Source organism: Lithobates pipiens, unplaced genomic scaffold, assembly GCF_037356315.1.
Source record: "Lithobates pipiens isolate NorthernLeopardFrog02 unplaced genomic scaffold, aLitPip1_a1.2 Scaffold_16, whole genome shotgun sequence".
Lineage (NCBI taxonomy): Eukaryota > Metazoa > Chordata > Amphibia > Anura > Ranidae > Lithobates > Lithobates pipiens.
In genome coordinates this window covers 292,453,309-292,475,817 of record NW_027507748.1, presented here as the reverse complement: position 1 = coordinate 292,475,817, position 22,509 = coordinate 292,453,309, and the positions used below count along the sequence as shown (strand labels likewise).

General features: G+C 40.5%; 1 protein-coding gene across 2 annotated transcripts in view; it reads left to right on the top strand.

Annotated features, from left to right (window-relative positions):
• The window catches only part of LOC143982648 (protein phosphatase 1H-like), an 88,165-nt gene extending 86,014 nt beyond the window's left edge, over positions 1-2,151 (top strand). For both annotated transcript variants that reach the window (XM_077481547.1, XM_077481546.1), the window contains one exon: positions 1,713-2,151. In XM_077481547.1, the coding sequence (XP_077337673.1) occupies positions 1,713-1,857 (145 nt within the window). In that variant the 3' untranslated portion in view covers positions 1,858-2,151. The remainder of the gene's footprint in view (positions 1-1,712) is intronic.
• Positions 2,152-22,509: the final 20,358 nt, after the last annotated feature.

The window sequence follows — 22,509 nt, the reverse complement described above, 5'->3', positions numbered from 1 at the left end:
TCATCAACATAGAGACAAGGTGCATTACCAAAAGTGTTTCCCCTGGCAAGGTACCCCACTCATTTTGAAGGCATGTGACCTGGTATGAACATTTCTTCCTTAAAGTGGTTGTAAACCCTTACAAACCACTTTGACCTACAGGTAAGCCTAGATTAAGGCTTACCTGTAGGTCCAAGAAATATCTCCTAAACCTATACAGTTTAGGAGATATTTGCCCGAAGACAGGCACCGCTGTCTACGGCGCATGCGCCATAGACAGCGGCGCGCAGGCGCACTGAGCGTGGCATTTCCAACAATGGAGCTGCCGCGCGTGTCGGCTCCCGTGTGCATGCGCGGGAGTGACGTCATCGCCGCTCCACCGAATGACAGCGGCGGAGCTGCGAGACCCCACCGAAAAGATGGATGCGCCGGACTACAGGGGACAGCGGTGACATCGCTGGCTCCTGTGTCAGGTAAGTGACACATAATGGGCTACTATGCGATGCATAGTAGTCCATTATGCTTTGCCTTTGCAGGGAATGAAAGAGGAAGTAAACTCATCAGGGTTTACTTCCTCTTTAAAATCAATAGCATAAACAAAGGGTCTGGTATGGAAGATCGATGGAGGAGGGACCCCATGCAATTTGTTTTTTGAAGGCATGTATGAATATTGGGGGGGGTCCAATACTTTTTTTGCGTGGGGTTCTCCCTTAGAATCAATATAAGAAACAAGAGGTCTGCTATAAATGTTGTTGGGGAGTGGGGGCCATTTTTTATTTATTTATTTTTACACATTTATCCCCTTTTGTTTTCATTCAACGGTCAGCCAGGTTGGGATGAGTTATGGTTGTTAGAATGATAGTGACCACCAACTCCCTAACAACCAGTAACCCTGAGCAGGAGCTGTTTTATTAATACGAGTAATGAAAGTTAGTGTTTCAGCTGTGTTAAAGAGAAAGTTCACCATTTCAGCAAAAAAAATGATAAATTGAACTAACTCCAAATGTTCTTGTTACCCTTCCGGACTCTGCTGCACATTGCGGCTATGATATCCTATGCTGTCAGTGTAGCAGTCCATATACTGGCAAGTAATTAGCAATGACAAGAGTTCATTGGTCAGTTCGAAAACATGACCATGCCAACCTATTAAAAGTGCTTCCTACTTCTGGGACACCTTGCCAGAAAAAAATGCCTCAGTTGCTGTTCTTATTGGTCAGCATGGTCACGTGGCTGTGCTGACCAATGAGTGCTTGCCATTGCGAGCACGATGATGAATACTTACTCTGGGTTAGTGCCTAGAGGGGCCGCCAGGATATTTGGAGTTAGTTAAGGAAAACTTACTGTTTAAGGAAATTGGATGGACAATAGGTAAAGTTTAGTATTGTGCTTAGGCCAGATTTCATGAACTTGTGCACTGAATGGTTTTAGTTCCTTGCTATAAATAATTAAACATAAGGCTCCGCTATACAAAAGTCACATGCATAAGATATTTGTTTCACTGGCTTGAAGGACAGTCAATAGTAGAAAGCACATTTGGAGTCAAGTCAAGTCAAATTTATACATAGCAACTTTATATATGTGTTTTGTTTTTTTTGGTTTGTATGAAATGGAATTGCTAAATATGCATGTACTAAATATTTAACTTTAATAATGCACTATACTTTTTAAAGCCAAAGAGATCATTACATTCTGGAAATAAATGCTTAGGCTTTACATGGCTGTATGTGTTACAGATATAACCTTGCTGCACAAGAGCTTGTTCTTCGAACAAGGGGAGTTCGGAAAGAGAGTGGCTGGAGGCTACCAAATGGAAAACTTGCCTCTTTGGATGACATTTCCGTCTTTGTTATTCCGCTGAACGGTGATCAGAGCAACTGAACCTAGGAAAACATGTTTATAATGATTACAGTGGGCACATGGACGGTGCATTACCTCGATGGCATATTCTGGAAGCACAGCAAATGCAAAGCACTTTAACGTAAAACCCTTTTCCCAAAGACTCAGTTTATCAAGCTTATATTTTTTTATTTAAATGTATGTTACAGGTTTGCAACTGCTTGCAGTCAGCCTTGTTAAAAGCTCATGGATTACATGACAAATGTAAGTAAATTCTAAAAAGTAAAGAACAAGCTGACTTCTTAATAAAGAATCATCATGTTTATAGTAAAATAATGACTGACTTCAATGATTTTGTATCTAACTTAAAATGTCAATATGGAATGTTTCTACTCAAAAAAATATTTTTGGATATTAAATCAAACTCCACCTTTTACTTTAAATAGTTACATAGTTGGTCAGGTTGAAAAAAGACGCAAGTCCATCTAGTTCAACAAAATAAAAAAATAAAAAAATCATACAATCCCATAATTCCGAAAACCACCAGCAAAGCATGATCCAATTGGCTACAGCAGGGTAAAACATTTGTATATGAATCCCCGAGAGGCAATTTAATTTTCGCTGGATCAACTTTACTTATAAATATTAGTACCCAATTATATTATGCACATTTAGAAATTAATCCAGGCCTTTTTTAACACAATCTACTGAACTAGCCAGAACCAGCTCTTGAGGGAGTCTATTCTACACTTTTACAGCTCACTTTTACACATGGTCGGAATTTCGGCCAGCACAAGACCGATGAGAGCTTTTCGTTGGAAAATGCGACCGTGTGTATCCATCGGAATTATGCTGGCCGAATTTCCGCCAGAAAAAAATTAAGAGCAGGTTCACAATTTTTCAGATGGAAAGAGTTTCTATCGTAAATGCCGATCGTGTGTATGCAAGTCCGACATGCAAAAACTCACACATGCTCAGATCCAACTACAAGATGGAAGCTATTGGCTACTGGCTATTGAACTTCCTTTTTCTAGTCCTGTCATACATGTTGTAAGTCACCGCGTTCTTGGCGGTCTGAATTTGGTGTGACCATGTGTATGCAAGACAGCTTGTGCGAAATCCTGTCGGGAAAACCATCAGAGCTTTTTCTGACCAAAATTCCGATCATCTGTACGCATTACTGTGAAGAAACCTTTCTGCATTTGGAGATTAAATCTTTTCCTCTAGGTGAGAAGAGTGCCCCCTTGTCCTCTTTGATAGCCTTAAAGTGAATGAGTCAACACCAAGTTCACTTTATGGACTGTATTTGTACATGTTGATCATATCCCCCTTTAATCTACTCTTCTCAAGATAGAATAAATTCAGTTCCTCTAATCTTTCCTCATAGTTGAGCTCCTCCATGGCTCTTATCAGTTTGGCTGCCCTTCTTTGCACTCTCTAGTTCCCCGATATCCTTTTTGAGAACTGGTGGCCAAAACTGAAAAACATATTCCAGATGAGGTCTTACTAATGATTTGCACAGGGGAATAATGATATCTCTCTCTCTCTGGAGTCCATACCTTTCTTAATACAAGAAAGAACTTTGTTCGCTTTAGAAACTGCAGCTTGGCATTGCATGCTATTATTAAGCTTATGATCTACCAAAACCCCCAGATCCTTCTCCACTATGGATTCCCCCAGTCGTACTCCCCCTAGTATGTATGATGCATGCATATTCTTAGCCCCCAAGTGCATAACTTTACATTTATCAATAGGGATGAGCTTGACGTTCGGGTCAAACATAAGTTTGACTCGAACATCAGGTGCTCGACCATTCGCTAATCAGCTAACAGTATGGGGCGTTCACAGCAAATTCAAGTGCCGCGGAATGCTCCATAATGCACTGTGATATTGCAGTGCATTAGTGTCTGATAATTGGCCAAACAGTTCATTCGGTGGTGCACATTATATAATACACTTCAGGCGGTGTATTCATATATATATATATAAATACAGTCTAGTGTATGTGTGTATGTATATATGTGTGTGTGTGTGTGTATGTATATATATATATATATATATATATATATATATATACTCTGCTGTATGTATATATATATATATATATACTCTGCAGTCAGTCGAGCCTATAATATACAGTGCATTCGGTGGTGTATCGTTTCTAATACACTTCAGGTGGTGTACACAGTATATAATGCAGTGCAGCCTGTGTACCGTTTCTAATACAGTGCAGGCGGTGTACACAGTATATAATACAGTGTAGTGTGCTGTGAAAAGAAAAAATCCCCATCATGTGCCAAAGGCCACCAAGGAGAGGCAAACGCTCACATCCCACTAAAAGAGGGCAAGCAGCCTCTGTGTCTACAGTGGTGGTCGTGGACATGGTGCATTCTCTGCAGGTGGCTGTGAGTCACGCTTGTCCTTTTTTTTATTTTCTGTTGCTGCTGGCCATGTTATTGAGCCACAACATGCAGAAGAGTTGGTGGAGTGGATAACAAAGCTGTCCTCATCATCCTCATTCTCTGTCTCCCAGGCTCATGGTAGTTTGCCTTCCAATGCAGCTGTCAAAGTGGCGTGTTCCACCGACTCCTTGTCCATAGTTACTCCTTCTGTAGCATCACCATCCTGCACGGAGGAGTCCCCAGAATTATTTGACCCTGCATCAATAATTAGATAATAGCTAAACTGCTGCAAGCACTGAAGGGTTAGACCAAAACCACAAAAGCTATAAATGTGAAGTGAACAGTGTTGCGCTGTATTAAATCTAAACATAAATATCCATAATAAAATTAACTGAAATCCATACGCAGTAAAATAACAGTGTGCTACATATTAAACAACCATAATTATACTATATAACGAGTAACGTAACAGTGTGCTACATATTAAACAACCATAATTATACTATATAACGAATAAAGTGACAGTGTGCAAATATGCAAGTGATAAGATGGCCTGGGTACTAGAAGCCCAGAAAGAAGAGAGGATGCAGATCAGGGAAGAGACAACAAAAAGGATAAAATGATAGGGCATTTATAATCTTAGTGGTCAATTATTGACACAAGAAGAGATTGGAGTGTTAGATAAAGGCCTGAAATATGCACCTATAGAGAATCTCGACAAATTTCAAATGTATATAGGGATTCAAAAGTATATCAGTAAATTGAACATCAAGAAATATATCAGTAATCCTAACCCCCCCCCCCCCCCCTAAGGATAAAAAACATATTGAGGTGTTTTAAGAGGGTGGTCTTAGAATTGAAGGATCTTAAAATTAAGAAAAAGGAAGAACCCAAACACATTAAGAGTGGCATCCATAAACTTACAAAGAGGAAAGACCTGGTCATCCGACCGGCAGATATAGGTGGTGAAATTGTGGTCCTTGCCAAAGAACAATACAATGAAAGTATCAATCAACTGCTACAGAATGAAAGCAACTACAGTCAAGTATTTGGTAAGCCTATGTTCAAGTGCAGGAAAGCAACATACTTAATAAAAAAAGAAGCAAAATTCCTAACACCAGAATCATGTCGCACACTGATTCTATACTTGCTACTGAAGATACACAAAGATAAGTTTAATCCGCCCCCCCAGGCCAATAGTTATCGGGTTAGACCCTCCCACGGCCAGAATGGGGCAATACTTTGATAACTATTTACAGCCAGCAGTACAAAAGACTCTAGCATAATTGAGCGACACAAAACAGATGCTACAGATCTTAGAAGGAATTCCAAAAGAAGAAGGACCATGGTTAATGGCCACGGCAGATGTGTCCTCATTGTACACAGTAACACTCCATCACCAAGCCTACAAAGCTGTTAAACAGGGATTAAGGAAGTACACCACTCTTTCCTGTGTCCAAAGGAAATATATGGTCAAATGTTTGGCAGGCCTGTTTATGGCACAATGGGAAGAAGAAACGGTCTTTCCACATATACCAAGCTGATTGGTTATTTTCAAAAGATATATCGATGATATCCTTATCCTGTGGATGAGTGAACAGTAACAGCTGGCCCTTTTCCTTGAGGATTGAAATAAAAACGATAGAAACATCAAGTTGTCTTGGGATATTAGTGATAGGATAATTACGTTTTTGGATTTAGAAATCATGCAAGTAGAACACACACTTCTAAAACACATTTTAAAAACGTGGATAGAAACTGTTATCTTCCACTAAAAAGTTACCATCATAAGAAGTGGCTCTATAATATCCCAAAGAGTCAACTGATGTGCCTGAGGCAGAATTGTACCCATAAAGACGTCTTTGTCATGCAAGCTGAGAATATGGGAAATAGATTCACAGAGAAAGGTTACGATAATAAGTACATCAAAGAAAAAATATCAGAAGTAGCAGGAATGGACCGTAACGATTTAATCAAAGACAAAAAAAAACAAGACGCATCAACAGATATGATACCGATTATTTTAGACTATAGTATTCAACTCAAAAAAATCATTAAGCGACATTGGTCTGTCTTGTTGGCCAACAGACATCTACAAGGAATACTTCCCAATCACCCTACATTTTTATACAGAAGAGCCCCCAGGATTTGCGACAAAATTGTGAAGAGTATCCCAGATCCTCCAGGGAGAGGCCTAACGTTTTTCACAGGAAAATGCTTCTTTTCTTGCAAATGGCATTTCGCGTGCACCAAAACAAGACGCCCAAATGAGAAGAAATTAAGCTTTACCTCTACAAGTACAGGAAATACCTATGACGTTAAAGAGTTAATTTGCTGTTATACGGAAAGAGGCGGTATATGCTTTGGAATGCAGTTATGGTTTACAGCACATAGGATGGACGAAGAAACCTTTAAAGATACGCATCAAAGTGCACGTGCAGAACATAATAAAAGGCTTTGATAAGCACAGCGTATCTAAACATTTTGTCATATGTCACAACAAGGATCCCACCCATCTGAAATTTTAGGGGATAGAACCCTATGTTAGACACTGGCAGGGTAGCCACAAAATAAGGACATTGAGTCAGCTGGAATTGAAGTTGATCTTCATTCTAGACACATTTGCACCTCGAGGCCTGAACATAGTTTGATCTTAATTGTTTTATCAGTGATTTTTTAGGACCATGATTTTTAGCCTTTTAGGCCCTCTCCTATATCAACTGTGATCTCCCTCAGTTTTTTCCTGCCTTTTTTAGATTTATTATTTTTTAGATTTCTGAGACTCATAGTTGCTGATTTTAACAATAATGATGTAATGTTTTATTACGCTGATGTCAGTTCTGGTGTAGATTTTGTAGATTTTAAACCCTTTGCCATGGACACCCTGCGGAGACATCATTTAGGTGTCCCCATTTCTGATGTCCCCAATGTCTTAATCCAGCAATAGACAGTGTATGTACACTGCCCTGGTAGGATTCACCGCTCTTTAATACTCTCTCATATCTTTTTTAAGGATCCATTTAGCATCTTCTGTTATACCCCCTATAGATGCATCTGGTTTAGGCTCTATATAAATTTTTGATTTGTATACCGTATGTTATTTCTTGATGTATTTCTTTTTTCTGGACTCAATAGTCATTCAGAAAATGGCCATCATGCTGAGACTAGGTCATCTGATTTCAGTATAATAGCTGTGCCTTTTTCCATAGATAAACATCTATGAGAAAATGGCCTCCGCTTCATTTCCTGTTAGTGTGCTATGGCAAAATGGCCGCCCAATTTGTTTAATTGTAAGCATATATAAGGACACTTCCAATGTCAGTAATCATCCTCTGATGAAGTCACGTGACCGTGACAAACACGTGTTGGGGCGTAAAGGCACAGGAAGTGATGTCGGCGAGCTCGCTGCTCGTTTTTGTTTTCAATTGTTCATGAAATGAAATGTGAGTACTCAAGCCTCTTTTTTACTTTAATAAATTATTTTAATACTACACCATCGAGTATTCCCCCTTCTTCTTCCCTCCACACCCCCAATACCTACCTATCAAGGTTATGCTGACATTGACCATGTTTGACAGCGTGTTTGAAAGGACGGACACACACCATCATACTTTAAACACCAGATTTGGGAGTCGGCCAATATCAGGACACATAGGGAGCGTACTTGTTACCTCCAAAGATATACCTATATGCTGTTACTTTACAGCCATAAGGTAAGGGGACACCTAATACACAAAGTGTACCACACTGAAGATAAGAAGTCACCTTGCACTTTATATAGATGTTTTTTGCACAGAAAAAAAAAAGTCACGAATCTTGCACATTTTGTTATTTTATTCACCATTAAGAAGAAAAGGACACACATTTTTTGTTACCTTATTTATATTAAAGGAGGAAAGGATATCTTTAGATGTATATATTATATATTTTTCTTCCAGATTATTGCTCTGAGGAACGTGGAACTTTATTCCTGTACCCAGGCCATCTTATCACTTGCACATTTGCACTCTGTCACTTATTATATAGTGTCGGTTACATGCTGCTGGAAGATGCGCAGCAATTTGAGGGCTCTGATGTTGGTTCCCAGGTGGAGGAAGGGAGTAATGTGAGCCTAGAGAGAGGGGGTGCCACAGAAGGACACGAAACTGGCAGTCATGTTCCCTAAGCTGCAGCATACTGCCAAGTTTGCTCCAGTGATGAGGAGGGAGGGGATGATGACCGTACTTGGGTGCCTGAGAAAAGAGAGGAGGACAGTGAGAAGGAGGAGGAGGCACAACTGCAACGAGGCAGGATGTGCTCCACGGGTCAGCTTAAGGGCACTAGAGGTCGACCGATATGGGTTTTTCTCTGGCCGATGCCGATATTTAGAAATCATGGCGGCCGATAGCCGATATATGATGCCGATTTTTTTGGGCCGATATGTTAGGCCGATTTTATTTTATTTTATTTATTTTTTTCCTTTTTTTTTATTATTATTATTTTTTTAATCCCCCTTGATCTAACACACCTTTCCCATTGGGGCGTTTTTCAGGCGCTTTTGGGCTAAAAATAGCGCCTGTAAAGTGCCTGCAAAATGGCTCCCCTGCAGTCTGTGTGAAAGACAGAGTGCTTTCACACTGAGGCGATGCGCTGGCAGGATCTTAAAAAAAAGTCCTGCAAGCAGCACGTTTGGAGTGGTGTATACCGCTCCTCCACCACTCCTGCCCATTGATATGAATGGGCACCACTGCCGAAGCGCATGCAATGTGATTTGGCAGCAGTGCTTCATGGGCGCATTTAACCTCTTCCTTGGCCGCTAGCTGGGTTATATGTGCCCCACTAGCAGCCAAATAGCACCGCTAAAATTATGGTAAAGAGCCGCTAAAACTTGCGTTTTAACATCAACGCTCCAGTGTGAAAGCAGCCTTCATAAGTGATACAGAAAATGTCTTACATTTAAACATTTATTAAACAAAACAAACCTCCAATCAGTTTACTTGTATGTATGATTTAGATTAAAAAAAAACAAAAAAAAACCTATGTATTAAATAAAAACAGGTAGTCAAAACTTTTGGCCGAAAAAAAAAAAATGGGCTAACTTTACTGTTTTTATTTTATTTTTAAAAAGTGTATTTTTTCCCAAAAAAATGCATTTGAAAGACCTCTGTGCAAATGCCGTGTGACATAAAATATTGCAACAACCGCTATTTTATTCCCTAGGATCTCTGCTAAAAAAAATATACAATTTTTGGGGGGTCTAAGTGATTTTCTGGCAGAAAATACAGGATTTTTACTTGTAAGCAACAAGTGTCAGAAAAGATTTAGTCTTTAAATGGTTAAACTGGGAACTTCTACACACAGAGATGACTTCATTCATTGAAGTGTAAACATTGTATCATTTAGTTCTTTTCTTGGCAGTCTGCCCAGAGAGGAGGAAAGTGTTGCTATGACGACTCAGACAACTTACACTGTCTTCTATACAGAAGTCATTTCAAAGTCCCACTGTAGTTATAAATCGGCTTTTTATCAGCAAAATCGGCCGATGCCGATTATTTAAAAAACGGCAAATATCGGCCGATATATCGGCCGGCCGATATATCGGTCGACCTCTAAAGGGCACCCACCCTATTGCATCACACTTGCTATGCAGGTGCAACCTATGTCTGAAGGGGGATCAACCATAGCCAGAACAGCAGCTGCTTAGGCACCACATGCTTGACCAGACAAATGACGACCTAACATGCAGTCCGCTAGCAGTACACCAATAGTTGAGTTCAGAAGGCAAATTTCCCTACCCCAGATGCCGAACCATAAAAAGAAATTTGGTCCTAGCCATTCACATTCTCAGCATCTAAATGCTAGCCTGGCCAAATTGCTAGCACTGCAACTACTGCCTTTTCAGCTGGTAGACTCAGCCCCCGAATTTGTGGAATGTGCTGTACCACAGTAGCAGGTTTCCGAAACACCAATTCTTTTCACGTAAGGCCATTCCAGCTCATTAGTACCATGTGGAAGGCAATGTTTTGGCCTTGTTGGACAGGGCAGTCAGCAGTAAGGTTCATATTACTGCTGACTCATGGTCCAGCAGGCATGGGCAGGAACATTACCTTTCCTTCATGGTGCACTGGCTAACTCTGCTGGCAGCTGGAAAGGATGGAGGACAGGGTTCAGTGTTGGAGCTTGTCCTGCTACCACGCCTCCAAAAAGCTAGTGGTGAGTCTGCCACATCTGTATGCTCCCCCTCCCCTCCTCTTCTTCCTCTATGGCCTCTTCTGCAGAATTGTCCTTTGAACCAGCAGTGCTCCCTAAAAGCTCAAGGGGCTATGCAAGCAGTCAGGCAAAAATATGTCATGCAGTGCTTGAGTTGGTCTGCATAGGGGACAGGAGCCACACTGGGGCAGAGATTCTGTCAGCTCTGCAGGGGCAAGCTCATAGGTGGTTCATGCGATGCCAGCTTCAGCCAGGAATGGTTGTATGTGACAATGCCCCCAACCTTCTCTCCACCCTCTGACAGGGATACTTGACCCATATTCCATGGACAGGGCACTTGAGGCAGAGCATTGGCAGGAAGAGGAGGACTTCCTTTCCTCTCAAGACCCCTTTATCCAGATAACATTTTTGCGGGTTTGCCAAACAATCTGACAGATTGTGTCAGTATGGATGTCAAGGATACACACAGCAGTCTTCAAGGGATGGTTTTCAGTCCCCTAAAACCCAAGGAGTTGTACGTGGCTGGGAGGAGGTAGTTACTGATAATGCTATCCTTAGTGACCCAGAGAAATCAGAATCTAAGGCCTCTACACATTTACACTGCATGGCCTCCCTGATTCTGCAAAGCTTGGGAAAGGACCCTAGGATTCGTGGTATTAAGGAGAGGGATCATTGCTGGCTATGAACCCTTCTTGATCCACGTTACATGGGTAAGGTTACGGAAACCATCCTGCCTTCTCAGAGGGAGCAGAGGATGAAATATCCTCAGGAGGCCTTGAACAAAAGTGTGTGTAACGCATTTACAGACCCTGGGAAGTTACCACTTCCTGGTGCTGGACAACGTGTTTCTGAGGCTTTGTTCGGTCAGAGGAAGAGCGGTGGAGAAGGTGGCTGGCTTACGATGCCTTTAAATCATTTTCATTCCTCAGCGTCAAGGTCTGATAGGTTCCAGCAACCATCGCTAGCGTCTGCATTATATGGTGCTAGAATATCTAAGGGCAAGAGCAGACTTGGAGACCTTTTCAACAGAGCATTTACTGAGTTACTGGGTCTTGAGGTTGGACCACTGGCTAGAACTTGCTCAATATACAATTGAGCTACTGGCCTGTCCTGCATCCAGCGTGCTTTCTGTATGCACATTTAGTGCTGCTGGAGGGTTTTTAACAGATCAAAGAGTGTGCCTGTCCACAGACTCCGTTATAGGCTCACATTTATAGAAATGAATCAGTCCTGGATCAGCAGCTATCAAGCACCTGATGCAACTGATTGAATTTGCTATGGATCTGGGATCCCTTGAAGACTGCCTATGCTGCCTATCTTATTCCTCCTCAATCATGATGATGCTAGCTTCCAACAATGTTTTTTGGTTTAGGGCACCACCACCAAACGCCCAATTTTTCTGACCCTGTTTAACTGGGCATGTAATTCCCATTTTTAAAAGGCACAACATTTAAAGAAATATTTCATTTTTATTGTTTCACTTTAAGCATTCTTAAAATCACTGCTCCTGAAAAACCGTCAATTTAAAAACTTTTTTTTGCATTGATACATGTATCATGAGACAGGACTTGGGTCCCCAAACACTTTTTATGGCAATAACTTGCATATAAGCCTTTAAAATTAGCACTTTTGATTTTTCACGTTCGTGTAACATGGACTTAAACCACATGCCGACAGGGCCATAGCCGAAAGACGGCTACAGATCGGTCAGCTTATTCTGGGAGGGTGTCCATGGAAGTCCTCAAAAAATCTTGCTCCTGTGCACCCCCTGGGGCGTGCACCCGGAAACATCCATGACCACCAGGTCCAGAAAATCCGCTGCATCATGGATCAAGGTAAATGGCCGCTGATAGCGGCCATTTACCACGTGATCGCTCTGTCAAATGATGGAGCGATCACAACGACAGACCGGCATCACATCCAGGTTCTCCCTCCCCTCTCTGTAACGATTGGTACAGTGTGAGTGGAGAGGGGAGAGATTGTTTGCAGCAGCGCTGTGGGCTGGATGTGTAGTGCCCACAGCGCTGCTCAGTGCCCATTCCAGCCACATTCTGACTCTGCCAATACTCTGCAATGCACCTGAAATACTCTGCCATACCCTGAAATACCCTGCCATACTCTGCTATACTCTGAAATACTCTGCCATACCCTGCAATACTCTGCCACACCCTGCAATACTCTGCAATGCACCTGAAATACTCTGTCATACCCTGCAATACTCTGCAATACTCTGCAACTCTGCAATACCCTGAAATACTCTGCCATACCCTGCAATACTCTGCCATACCCTGCAATACTCGGCAATACCCTGAAATACTCTGAAATACTCATCCATACTCTGCAATACTCATCCATCCATCCATACTCTGCAATACTCATCCATCTATATGCAGCCATACCCAGCTATACTCAGCCATACCCAGCCATCCCACCCACACTCAGCCATACCCACCCAGCCATACCCATATCCATGCCACATCAGTTTGCATCCATGCTACTACAGTGCCTCAAAGTGTAATTAGACTTGAAATGTATGTCCCTAGAACGCCTACTGAGGCTCCCTGCATGTTGGGCCTCTGTATGTGGCCAGGCTGTGTAAGTCTCACACATGTGGTATCGTCATACTCAGGAGGAGTAGCAGAATGTATTTTGGGGTGCAATTTGTGGTATCCATATGCTGTGTGTGAGAAATAACCTGATAATATGACAATTTTGTGGGAAAAAAAAGAAAATAACTTGATTTTGCAAAGAATTGTGGGAAAAAAATACAACTTCAAAAACCTCACCATGCCTCTTTCTAAATACCTTGGAATGTCTCAAGAAAGGGTCTCAAGAAATGAGAGTACTTCAGGTGTGATACATTTTCAGAGATTGGCACCATAGCTTGTGAACTCTATAACTTTCTCACTGGGCAAATAATATACACCAATTTTGATTATGTTTACCAAAGATATGTAGTAGTAAATTTTGGCCAAAAGTTATGAAGAAAAATTACTAATTTGCTAAATTTTAACAGAAACAAAGACTTTTTTTTTTTTTTTTTTTACAGAATTTTCAGTATTTTTTTTATTTATAGCGCAAAAAATAAAAAACCCAGGTGATTAAATACCACCAAAAGAAAGCTCTATTTGTGTGAAAAAAAGGACACAAATGTCATTTGGGTACAGTGTTGCATGACTAAGTAATTGTTATTCAAAGCGTGAGAGCACCGAAAGCTAAAAATTGGTCTGGTTAGGAAGGGGGTTTAAAGTGAAGGACCACCCTAAAAAAAAACAGCATTAATATTCTTAAAAAAATGTGAAACAAAATTAGAATTTTTTTATTTTTTTACCTTACCTTAAGCCCCTGTTGCTAGGCTGTCTTCCTAATCTGCCTCTTCCTACTCCGCTGTGATCTTTGGTCTTCTCTCCTCCTCGCGTTGTCTTCTGGGTAATGGGGCACACTGTGTTCTGGGTACAGTGTGTTTCCTAACACAGCGTGTCCCATTCACAAATCGACTCGTGCATGCGCAGTAGAACATGGCAGTGAAGCCGCAAGGCTCCACTGCTTGTTTCCCTTAGTGAGGATGGCGGCGCCGGGACCCAAGAGCCGAGGGTCGGGTCGGCCGACATTGCGGGGGGCCCTGGAAAGGTAAGAGCCCTTTAAAAAGTCAGCAGCTACTTTTTTTTTTTAGTTGCTGACTTTAAAAAAAAAAAAATGTTCCCACTGGAAAAACCCTTTAACACTGCAGATATATGTGCCCAGCTCAAATTTCATGAATCGGGTTTACATTCACTTTAAGTCGCAAGAAAGTCAGATTGATGTCTGACCGAAGTTGCAGGGTAAAGACAGTTGCATGACTTTTATGTCGCACCAGTGCTGTGAACCAGGTCCAAGAAACATTTTACTAAAAATCGTTTACAAGGCCAATAAATAGTGGCTATGTATGGAATATATTTGGAGAATAAGGATATTGTTTAGTGTCACTTTAACAATTTCTAGTGTACCATTGCATAGAATAATGCAACAACATGAATTTCTGTAGCACTTAAGAGATAAACCGACAAGAAATGTACATGTCTTAGGTTAGAAACTCTTTTCTCAAAGCTTGGAAATCCCCGTCCTTAATAATTGCTGAAACTAAAAATAGATTCAATCAAGCAATGATCCATGCCAAAACAGAGGCTACAACTCAAGATCAAATCTCCAACTTTGAGAATATATGTATAGGTAAGCCTTATTTTAGGCTTACCTGTAGGTACAAGTCCAAAAAAACGACTTTACCGCCACTTTGACATTTGCTGAGTGTAAAAAAAATAAAAAATAAAAAAAAAGACAACTGTGAAATAAGAAACAGAAGAAATGTGAGCTAAAATGTAGATAAAGTAGGCCACCTAGTGGTATGAAATCACATAGCATTAATTAATTTAAGGTTTACTGTATAGGTAGCTGTAAAACCTTGGTTTGAGAGTAACTTGGTTTGAGAGTGTTTTGCAAGGCAAGCAAAATGTTTTAACACATTTTGACTTGATATACAAGCGATGTCTTGATATACAAGTAGTGTTACGTCACAACTGAGAGAAGAGAGGCGCCTCTAAGTGTAGCAATATGGTTACATTTAATGAAGGTGCAACAATTAGCAACTTTCATGGTTGATGATTAACCACTTGGCAACTGGGCACTTAAACCCCCCTCGTGACCAGACCAATTTTCAGCTTTCAGTGCTCTGACACTTTGAATGACAATTACTCAGTTATGTAACACTGTACCCAAATGAATTTTTTGTCCTTTTTTTCCCACAAATAGAGCTTTCTTTTGGTTGTATTTCATCACCTCTGGGGTTTTTTATTTTTTGCGCTATCAATGAAAAAAGACAAAATTTTGAAAAAAAACTCATTTTTCTTTGTTTCTGTGATAAAATTTTGCAAATTATTAATTTGTCTTCATTTTGGTCGCAATTTATACTGCTACATATCTTTGGTACAAATAACACAAATTAGTGGATATTATTTGGTCTTTGTGAAAGTTAGAGAGTCTACAATTTGTGGTGCAAATCATACAAAATTGATCACATACTGGTGGCCAATCTCATTTCTTGTGACCCAAACAAGCCAGAAAAGTACAAATACCCCCCAAATGACCCCTTTTTTGAAAGTAGACATTCCAAGGTATTTAGTAAGAGGCATTGTGAGGTTTTTGATGTTGTCATTTTTTCCCACAATTCTTTGCAAAATTAAGATTTTTTTTCACAAAATTGTCATTGTAATAGGTTATTTCTCTCACTTGGCATGTGTATACCACAGATGCCGCCCCAAAATAAATTCTGCTACTCCTCCTGAGTATTACGATACCCCATGTGTGGGACTTTTCCACAGCCTGGCCACTCAGAGAGGCCCAACATGCAGGGAGCACAATCACGTGTTCTAGGAGCATAAATTACACATCTAACTTGTTGACAAACTATTACACTTTTGAAGGCCCTGGAGCACCAAGACAGTGACTCTGACGAGGCACTGATGACACGTGACACTGATGACAGATGGCACTAATATGTGGCACTGATGACAGATGGCACTTATACGTGGCACTGATGACACGTGGCACTAATACGTGGCACTGATGACAGATGGCACTAATATGTGGCACTGACACGTGACACTGATGACAGATGGCACTGATATGTGGCATTGTTGACACATGACACTGATAACAGATGGCATGTGACACTGACAGGTGGCACTGATGACAGATGGCACTGATACGTGGCACTGATGACAGATGGCACTAATATGTGGCACTGATGACACATGATACTGATATGGTACTGATGACAGATGGCACTATGTGGCACTGATGACACGTGGCACTGATGTGGCACTGATGACAGGTGGCACTTATACGTGCCACTGATGACAGATGGCACTTATACGTGGCACTGGGGACAGGTGGCACTGACAGGTGGCACTGGGGCAAATGGCACTGACAGCTGGCACTGGGGACAGATGGCACTGACAGGTGGCACTGGGGACAGATGGCACTGACAGTTGGCAATGGGGACAGATGGCACTGACAGGTGGCACTGGGGACAGATTGCAGTGGGGACAGGTGGCAGTGACATTGTGAGACCTTTATTTTATTTTTTATTTTTTTATCTACTCACGGCCGCTGCAGCCGTTTATCTCTCCCTCCTCACACACTGTCTGTGTGAGGAGGGAAAACTGGCGATGAAAAATTATCTACAATATGAATGGAAGGGGTGGATCTTTGATTTATCCACCCATCCTCCATTCATAGATCACATTTTAATTATAGAGCAGTGGTGGTTGGTGCTCAAAATTTATGGGGGTGCACAAACAAACTGAAAAATACTGAAAAAAAAACATCAATTGTCGCCACTGTGCCAAACGCAGCCTTTGTGCCCATCAAATGCTGCCACTGTTCCCATCAATTGCAGCCACTTTGCCCCTAAATTGCAGCCACTGTGCCCCTAAATTGCAGCCACTGTGCCATCAAACACAGCCACTGTGCCCATCTAATGCCACCACTGTTCCCATCATGTGGTCCTTACACTTTATTAACCCCAGAAGCACCAAAAGATTGTGGTGGAGGGTCGATTGAAGGAAGGAAGATTTCAACTAATTCTGTGTCCTTCAGCACATGGGGCATATCACTTTGACTGGATATTTTTTTTAAATTCTTCCCTGTAATGCCTTGTACACACGGTTGGAAATTCCAACGGAAAAGGTCATATCGGATTATATTGTCGGAAAATCCAATCGTGTGTGGGCTCTATCTGACTTTTTCCGTCGGATATTCCAGCATAAAAACTTTGAGAGCAGGATCTAGAAAATTGAGTACTGTCCGTGATACTTTTTTTATTTGCACTAACATACAATTTTTCAGGACAAGCTTTCGGGGTATGTCCCCTTCTTCAAGGTCCAAGCAGTACTGATTTACAAATTTTTAAGCAGAATGTAAAAACAAAACAAAAAAAAACAAAAAAAACACCTCTGAGGGAAAGAAGAGAAAAAAAAACAACAAAAAAAACATACAAATCAATGGCAATAAAGATAACAGAAGAGTTAGTGAGATAAGACAGAGGGAGAGCTATGGAATGGAGGGGGGGGGGGGGGGTTGCTAGTCACAGAGGGGGTTGTAAAACTTTAGTATAATGGGTAAGGAAACCTATATCTAAATTCAGGCCATTATTTTTTGTGTCAAAAAGAATTATCATTCTTAGTTCAAAGGTTTTCCTTTCCTGGATAGTTCTGAAATTCCCTTTAAGAACTAAAACATTGAGGTCTTCTATAGTGTGGTCCGGTTGTGAGAAGTGATGTCCCACAGGTGCGCATAAACTGTCTTCTTTATGTTCCTTGATGGTATGTCTGTGTAAATTCATCCTCGTTTGCAACTTCTGTCCTGTTTCACCAACATAAGATCCTTTGCTGCACCTTTTGCATTGGATGAGGTACACAACATTACTGGAGGTACAGTTGTAAGATCCCATGATATTGAAGGTCCCGTTTGTGTGTATGTGACACTTTTGGATAGATTGATCTGGTTGCATAGTTTGCAGCGCTTTTTATTGCAGGGTTTGCAATATTTATTTGTGACTTCATAATCAGAGTGAAGTTTCCTGCTGATTAGTTTGTGTCTGAGGTTGGGTGGTTTTCTGAAAGCCAATAATGGGGGTTGTTAGAATATTCCTTTCAGAGTTTCATCCTCTGTTATAATGGGTTGTAAATCTTTGATTATCTTTTTGATCCCTTCTAGTGCTGGGTTGTATGTGGTGACTAGAGGTACTCGGTTATTTGTTTTTTTCTCTGTGTATTGGAGGAGATTTTCTCTTTGGGTTTTTAAGGCTGTGTTTATGCTGTTGTTGATGGTTTTGTCTTTGTAACCTTTCTTGTGGAAGGAGTCTGCCAGTGTTCTGAGATGTTTATCTCTGTCTTCTGGGTCTGAACAAATTCAGTGGTATCTGATGGCCTGGCTGTGTGATGATGGCCCGTTTAGTGTGTTGCGGATGAAAACTGGAAACTGTGAAGATAGCTGCATCGGTCAGTCGGTTTTCTGTATATCGACGTGTGAAGCTTGTGATCCCTGATGTATACTGTAGTGTCTAGGAAGTTGACATGTGTGTTTGAATAATCCATTTTTAGTTTAATAGATGGGTGAAAAGTGTTGATCAATGAGAAGAATTGGTTTAGATTAGAGCAGGATCTAAAATTTTCTGACAAAAAAATCAGATTGGACTTTTTCCAATCGTTTGTAGAGAATTCCGACGGACCAAGTGCCACGGATGCTCAGATCAAATTACGAGACCAAAGCTATTGGCTACTAGCCTCTACATAGTCCCGTCATGAACGTCAGCATGTTCCGAACGATTGGATTTTCCAACAACTTTGTCCGACCATGTGTATGCAACACCAGTTTCGGACAAAATCCATCTGAAAAAATCTGACAGATTTTGCGGTCGGAATGTCCGACCATGTGTACAAGGCATTAGGCTTTCTGTACATGACATTTCAATAAAACACACTGATATGTTCTCAATTTTTTTACACATATATTTACTGACCACTTCTGGATATAGTCTATATTGGAAAAAATAGCCATAGTAAGAAACAGAAACAACACATAGGCCTGAATGATCATAGTGACTCTGTCACTGAATTACAATAAAGCACAACTAGCACAAGAAGAAGGTTTATTTTTTTTAGAGGTACTTATATACTGTAGCGCCATCATATACTTATCTGTTGTCTTAAGAGCTATGGATGCCTGAAAATAATCTTCACATTTGATACTTCCAACCATGCACTTACCCTATGTGTTACCCTGTGTCCGGTATTGATGTGGGGACCACTGAGAAACCAGGCATCAGACACAATCAGAAGTGTGTTGAATGTGAAGATGAAGTTGACCTGCAAGATAATGAAAATGAAAGCCATGGCCAGGGGCAGACTGACCATTTGGCCACTGGGGCACTGCCCGAGGGCCCCGGGCCACTAGGGGGCCCCGTTAGGGTTGCCAGCCTCAGTAAAACCAGGGACAGTATGTCAAAATCTGTGCTTTTTTTATATCTGTCTCTGAAATGTCCCTTACTGACATCCTTTTGGTCTAAAAATCCTGAGATTATAGCTGGCCCACCTCTCCAGTACCTTCTCAGCCAATAGAAACATGTCTGTGTGTACTGTGTGATTGTATACTGTGTGTGTGCGTTTGTGTATACTGTGTGGCCCCATAATCTCTGATTGTCTGGGGGCCCCATAATCTCCTATTGCCCGGGGGCCCCATGAGTTCAGTCCGCCCCTGGCTATGGGCAACAGGAGAGGTGAGTATAATTCCTCTTCTTTTGTGGTTATGTTTTTATTTTTTAACTTGCATTTTTTTTTTTTGGGGATCATAGTGGCTTTAAAGGTAAACTACAGTATATTTTTGTGAGCACACATTTTTAGATATTTCAGTGTTTATTTTAAAGTTTACTTTCACATTAGTAAATGGTTGTTCTACTGTATATTTCTGTTATAATAATAAATATAGAGATTTTTTTTTAAATAAACCACTAGAGGGACATTTGTATTTAACTAAGCCTTCCTTTTCAACAACTGTAGAGAAAAGATATTTGTCTCACAGGGAGTGAATCATTTTTAATTGATCAATTAATTAGATGCATTACATCGTTAGAAAAAGCATAACAAATATAACCATTGTGTAGCAATGCAAAGCAGAGCTGCATATGTAATGGCCAAATATTGCTAACTCTATGAACATATATCAACACTGTACATAAAAACAATATTTTTTTTAAACATACATTGTTAATAATATGTATACCAAACTGATCTCTTTTGCATGTACAGCCTAATAAAATAATTTAAAGTGTTACTGAACCCACAACAGAAAAATTTGTCAGTATATGCAGTAAAGTATGCTTGCTATACTCACTGTGGAACCTAAGGGGTTAATCCCTTGCATTGTGTAAAAAGGCTGTTTGATCCTGTCCTGCCAATCCGTACTGTCCAGACAAGAGAGTAATGCCCCGTACACACGATCCGAATATCGTACGACTGATCGTACGTCCGTTTTCGCTTAATAATCGCAAGTAGAAATTGAATAGCTAAATAAAGTCACGAAAATTCTTGTACGATAGAAAAAAAAATCGTAAGTGATGTCATGTGTTGTAATGTATTTGTATTGTACTTTCGGACGACAACTATACTGACTAAAGGAAAATCGTATGATCTGGAATCGTACTAGGAAAATTTCCGTGCATGTCTGATAGAATAATATCGGATGAACGGTGATCGGCTGTCGAAAGTAGTGTACACACGATCCAAAAATCGCACGATCCTTCCTCGGACGACCGTTTTCTTACGATATTCGGATCGTGTCTACGGGCCATAAAAGGTCCTGCAGCCTCATAGGACAGTCATAGTAGATTGAAAACACCTTCTACAAGCTTTAACCAGACACTAATATAAGTCATAAGATTGCTATATACTGCTGATGAGAAAAGGTATTTAGCCATTTATATTTACTAAAATAATTGCATGTTCCATGTTCTGTGTACCGTGGGAGACCAGATATAGTGAATGTAGGGTCCTGGGTTTACTAACACTTTAAACATTTCTAATTTCTGGAAATCCGCAACTTATTTTTATCTGTAGAAATCTTTACCCCCAACCAATATTCCATTTTGTAAAGTGCTGTGCAAACTGTAGGCACTATATACATCCTAATAGCCCAGTAATAATAATAATAGTATGACATATCTTTTACTCTATTGCTCTGCAGCCAGCATTCTCGTTATAGCAGTTCTAATTTTGACATTTCCCATGCCACAGTAATATATACTCGTGTTATGTTTTGCAGAGTTTCTCCTTCCCTGAGTTAAATTAAAAATATTTTAAAGGCTAAAGATTTTGTTTTCTTTAGCTAGAAATCACTTACATCAATTATGAACCTAAAGCCTGCCATACATGGCTTTAATTGTTGCCGAATCCTGCTAAAAGGAAGGCAGAATTTACACCTTAGTGTAGCAATTTACTGGTATTTTTATTTGAGAGTATTTGAGCATTTGTAGAAGAGTATTACAAGCGTTTTATAAGCATATTACAAGTGTGTTTTTGAAATTATAATGATATACGGCGGCATGTCAGCTCATTCCCGCAAATCACCGTACTGGTACGTCGGCTTCTTTAAGAGCCATAGCAGGCACGTGCGCCTGCCCACTGCATGGCAGGGGACCCAATGCGTGTGGCCAGCTACCCGCGATCACGGGCAGAAGAGCCAGAATGGGGATTTGTCTATGTAAACTCACAAATCCCTGTTCTCTCAGGGGAGGAGAGACAGATCTGCTGTACCTAGTAATTAGGAACTGCAATATGTCTCCTCCTCCCCTCAGTCCCATCCCTCCACAGTTAGAAACACACATGAGGGAACATATATAACCCCTTGACCGCCCATTAGTGTTAACCCCTTCCCTGCCAGTGACATTTACATAGTAATCAGTGCATTTTTATGGCACTAATCACTGTATAAATATCAGTGGTCCCAAAAAAGGGTCCGATCTGTCCACCGCAATGTTGCAATCCCACTAAAAATCGTAGCTTGCCTCCATTACTAGTAAAAAAATAAATAATAAAAATGGCATAAATCTATTCCCTATTTTGTAGACGCTATAATTTTTGCAGAAACCAATCAATATACACTTATTAGGATTTTTTTTTACCAAAAATATGTAGAAGAATACATATTGGCCTAAACTGAATTTTTTTAATTTTTAAAAAAAAATGTAAAAAAAAAATTGAGAGACATTTATTATAGCAAAAAGTAAAGAATGTTTTTTTTTTTTTTGTTTTTTTTAATTATTGCTCTTTTTTTGTTTATAGCGCAAAAAATAAAAGCAGCAGATGTGATCAAATACCACCAAAAGAAAGCTCTATTTGTGGGAGAATAAGGGGGTCAATGTTGTTTGGGCAAAGCGCTACGCGACCGCGCAATTGATAATAGTTGTTAATTGTTAAAGTGGTTGTAAACCCTTACAAACCACTTTGACCTACGAGTAAGCCTAGATTAAGGCTTACCTGTAGGTCCAAGAAATATCTCCTAAACCTATACG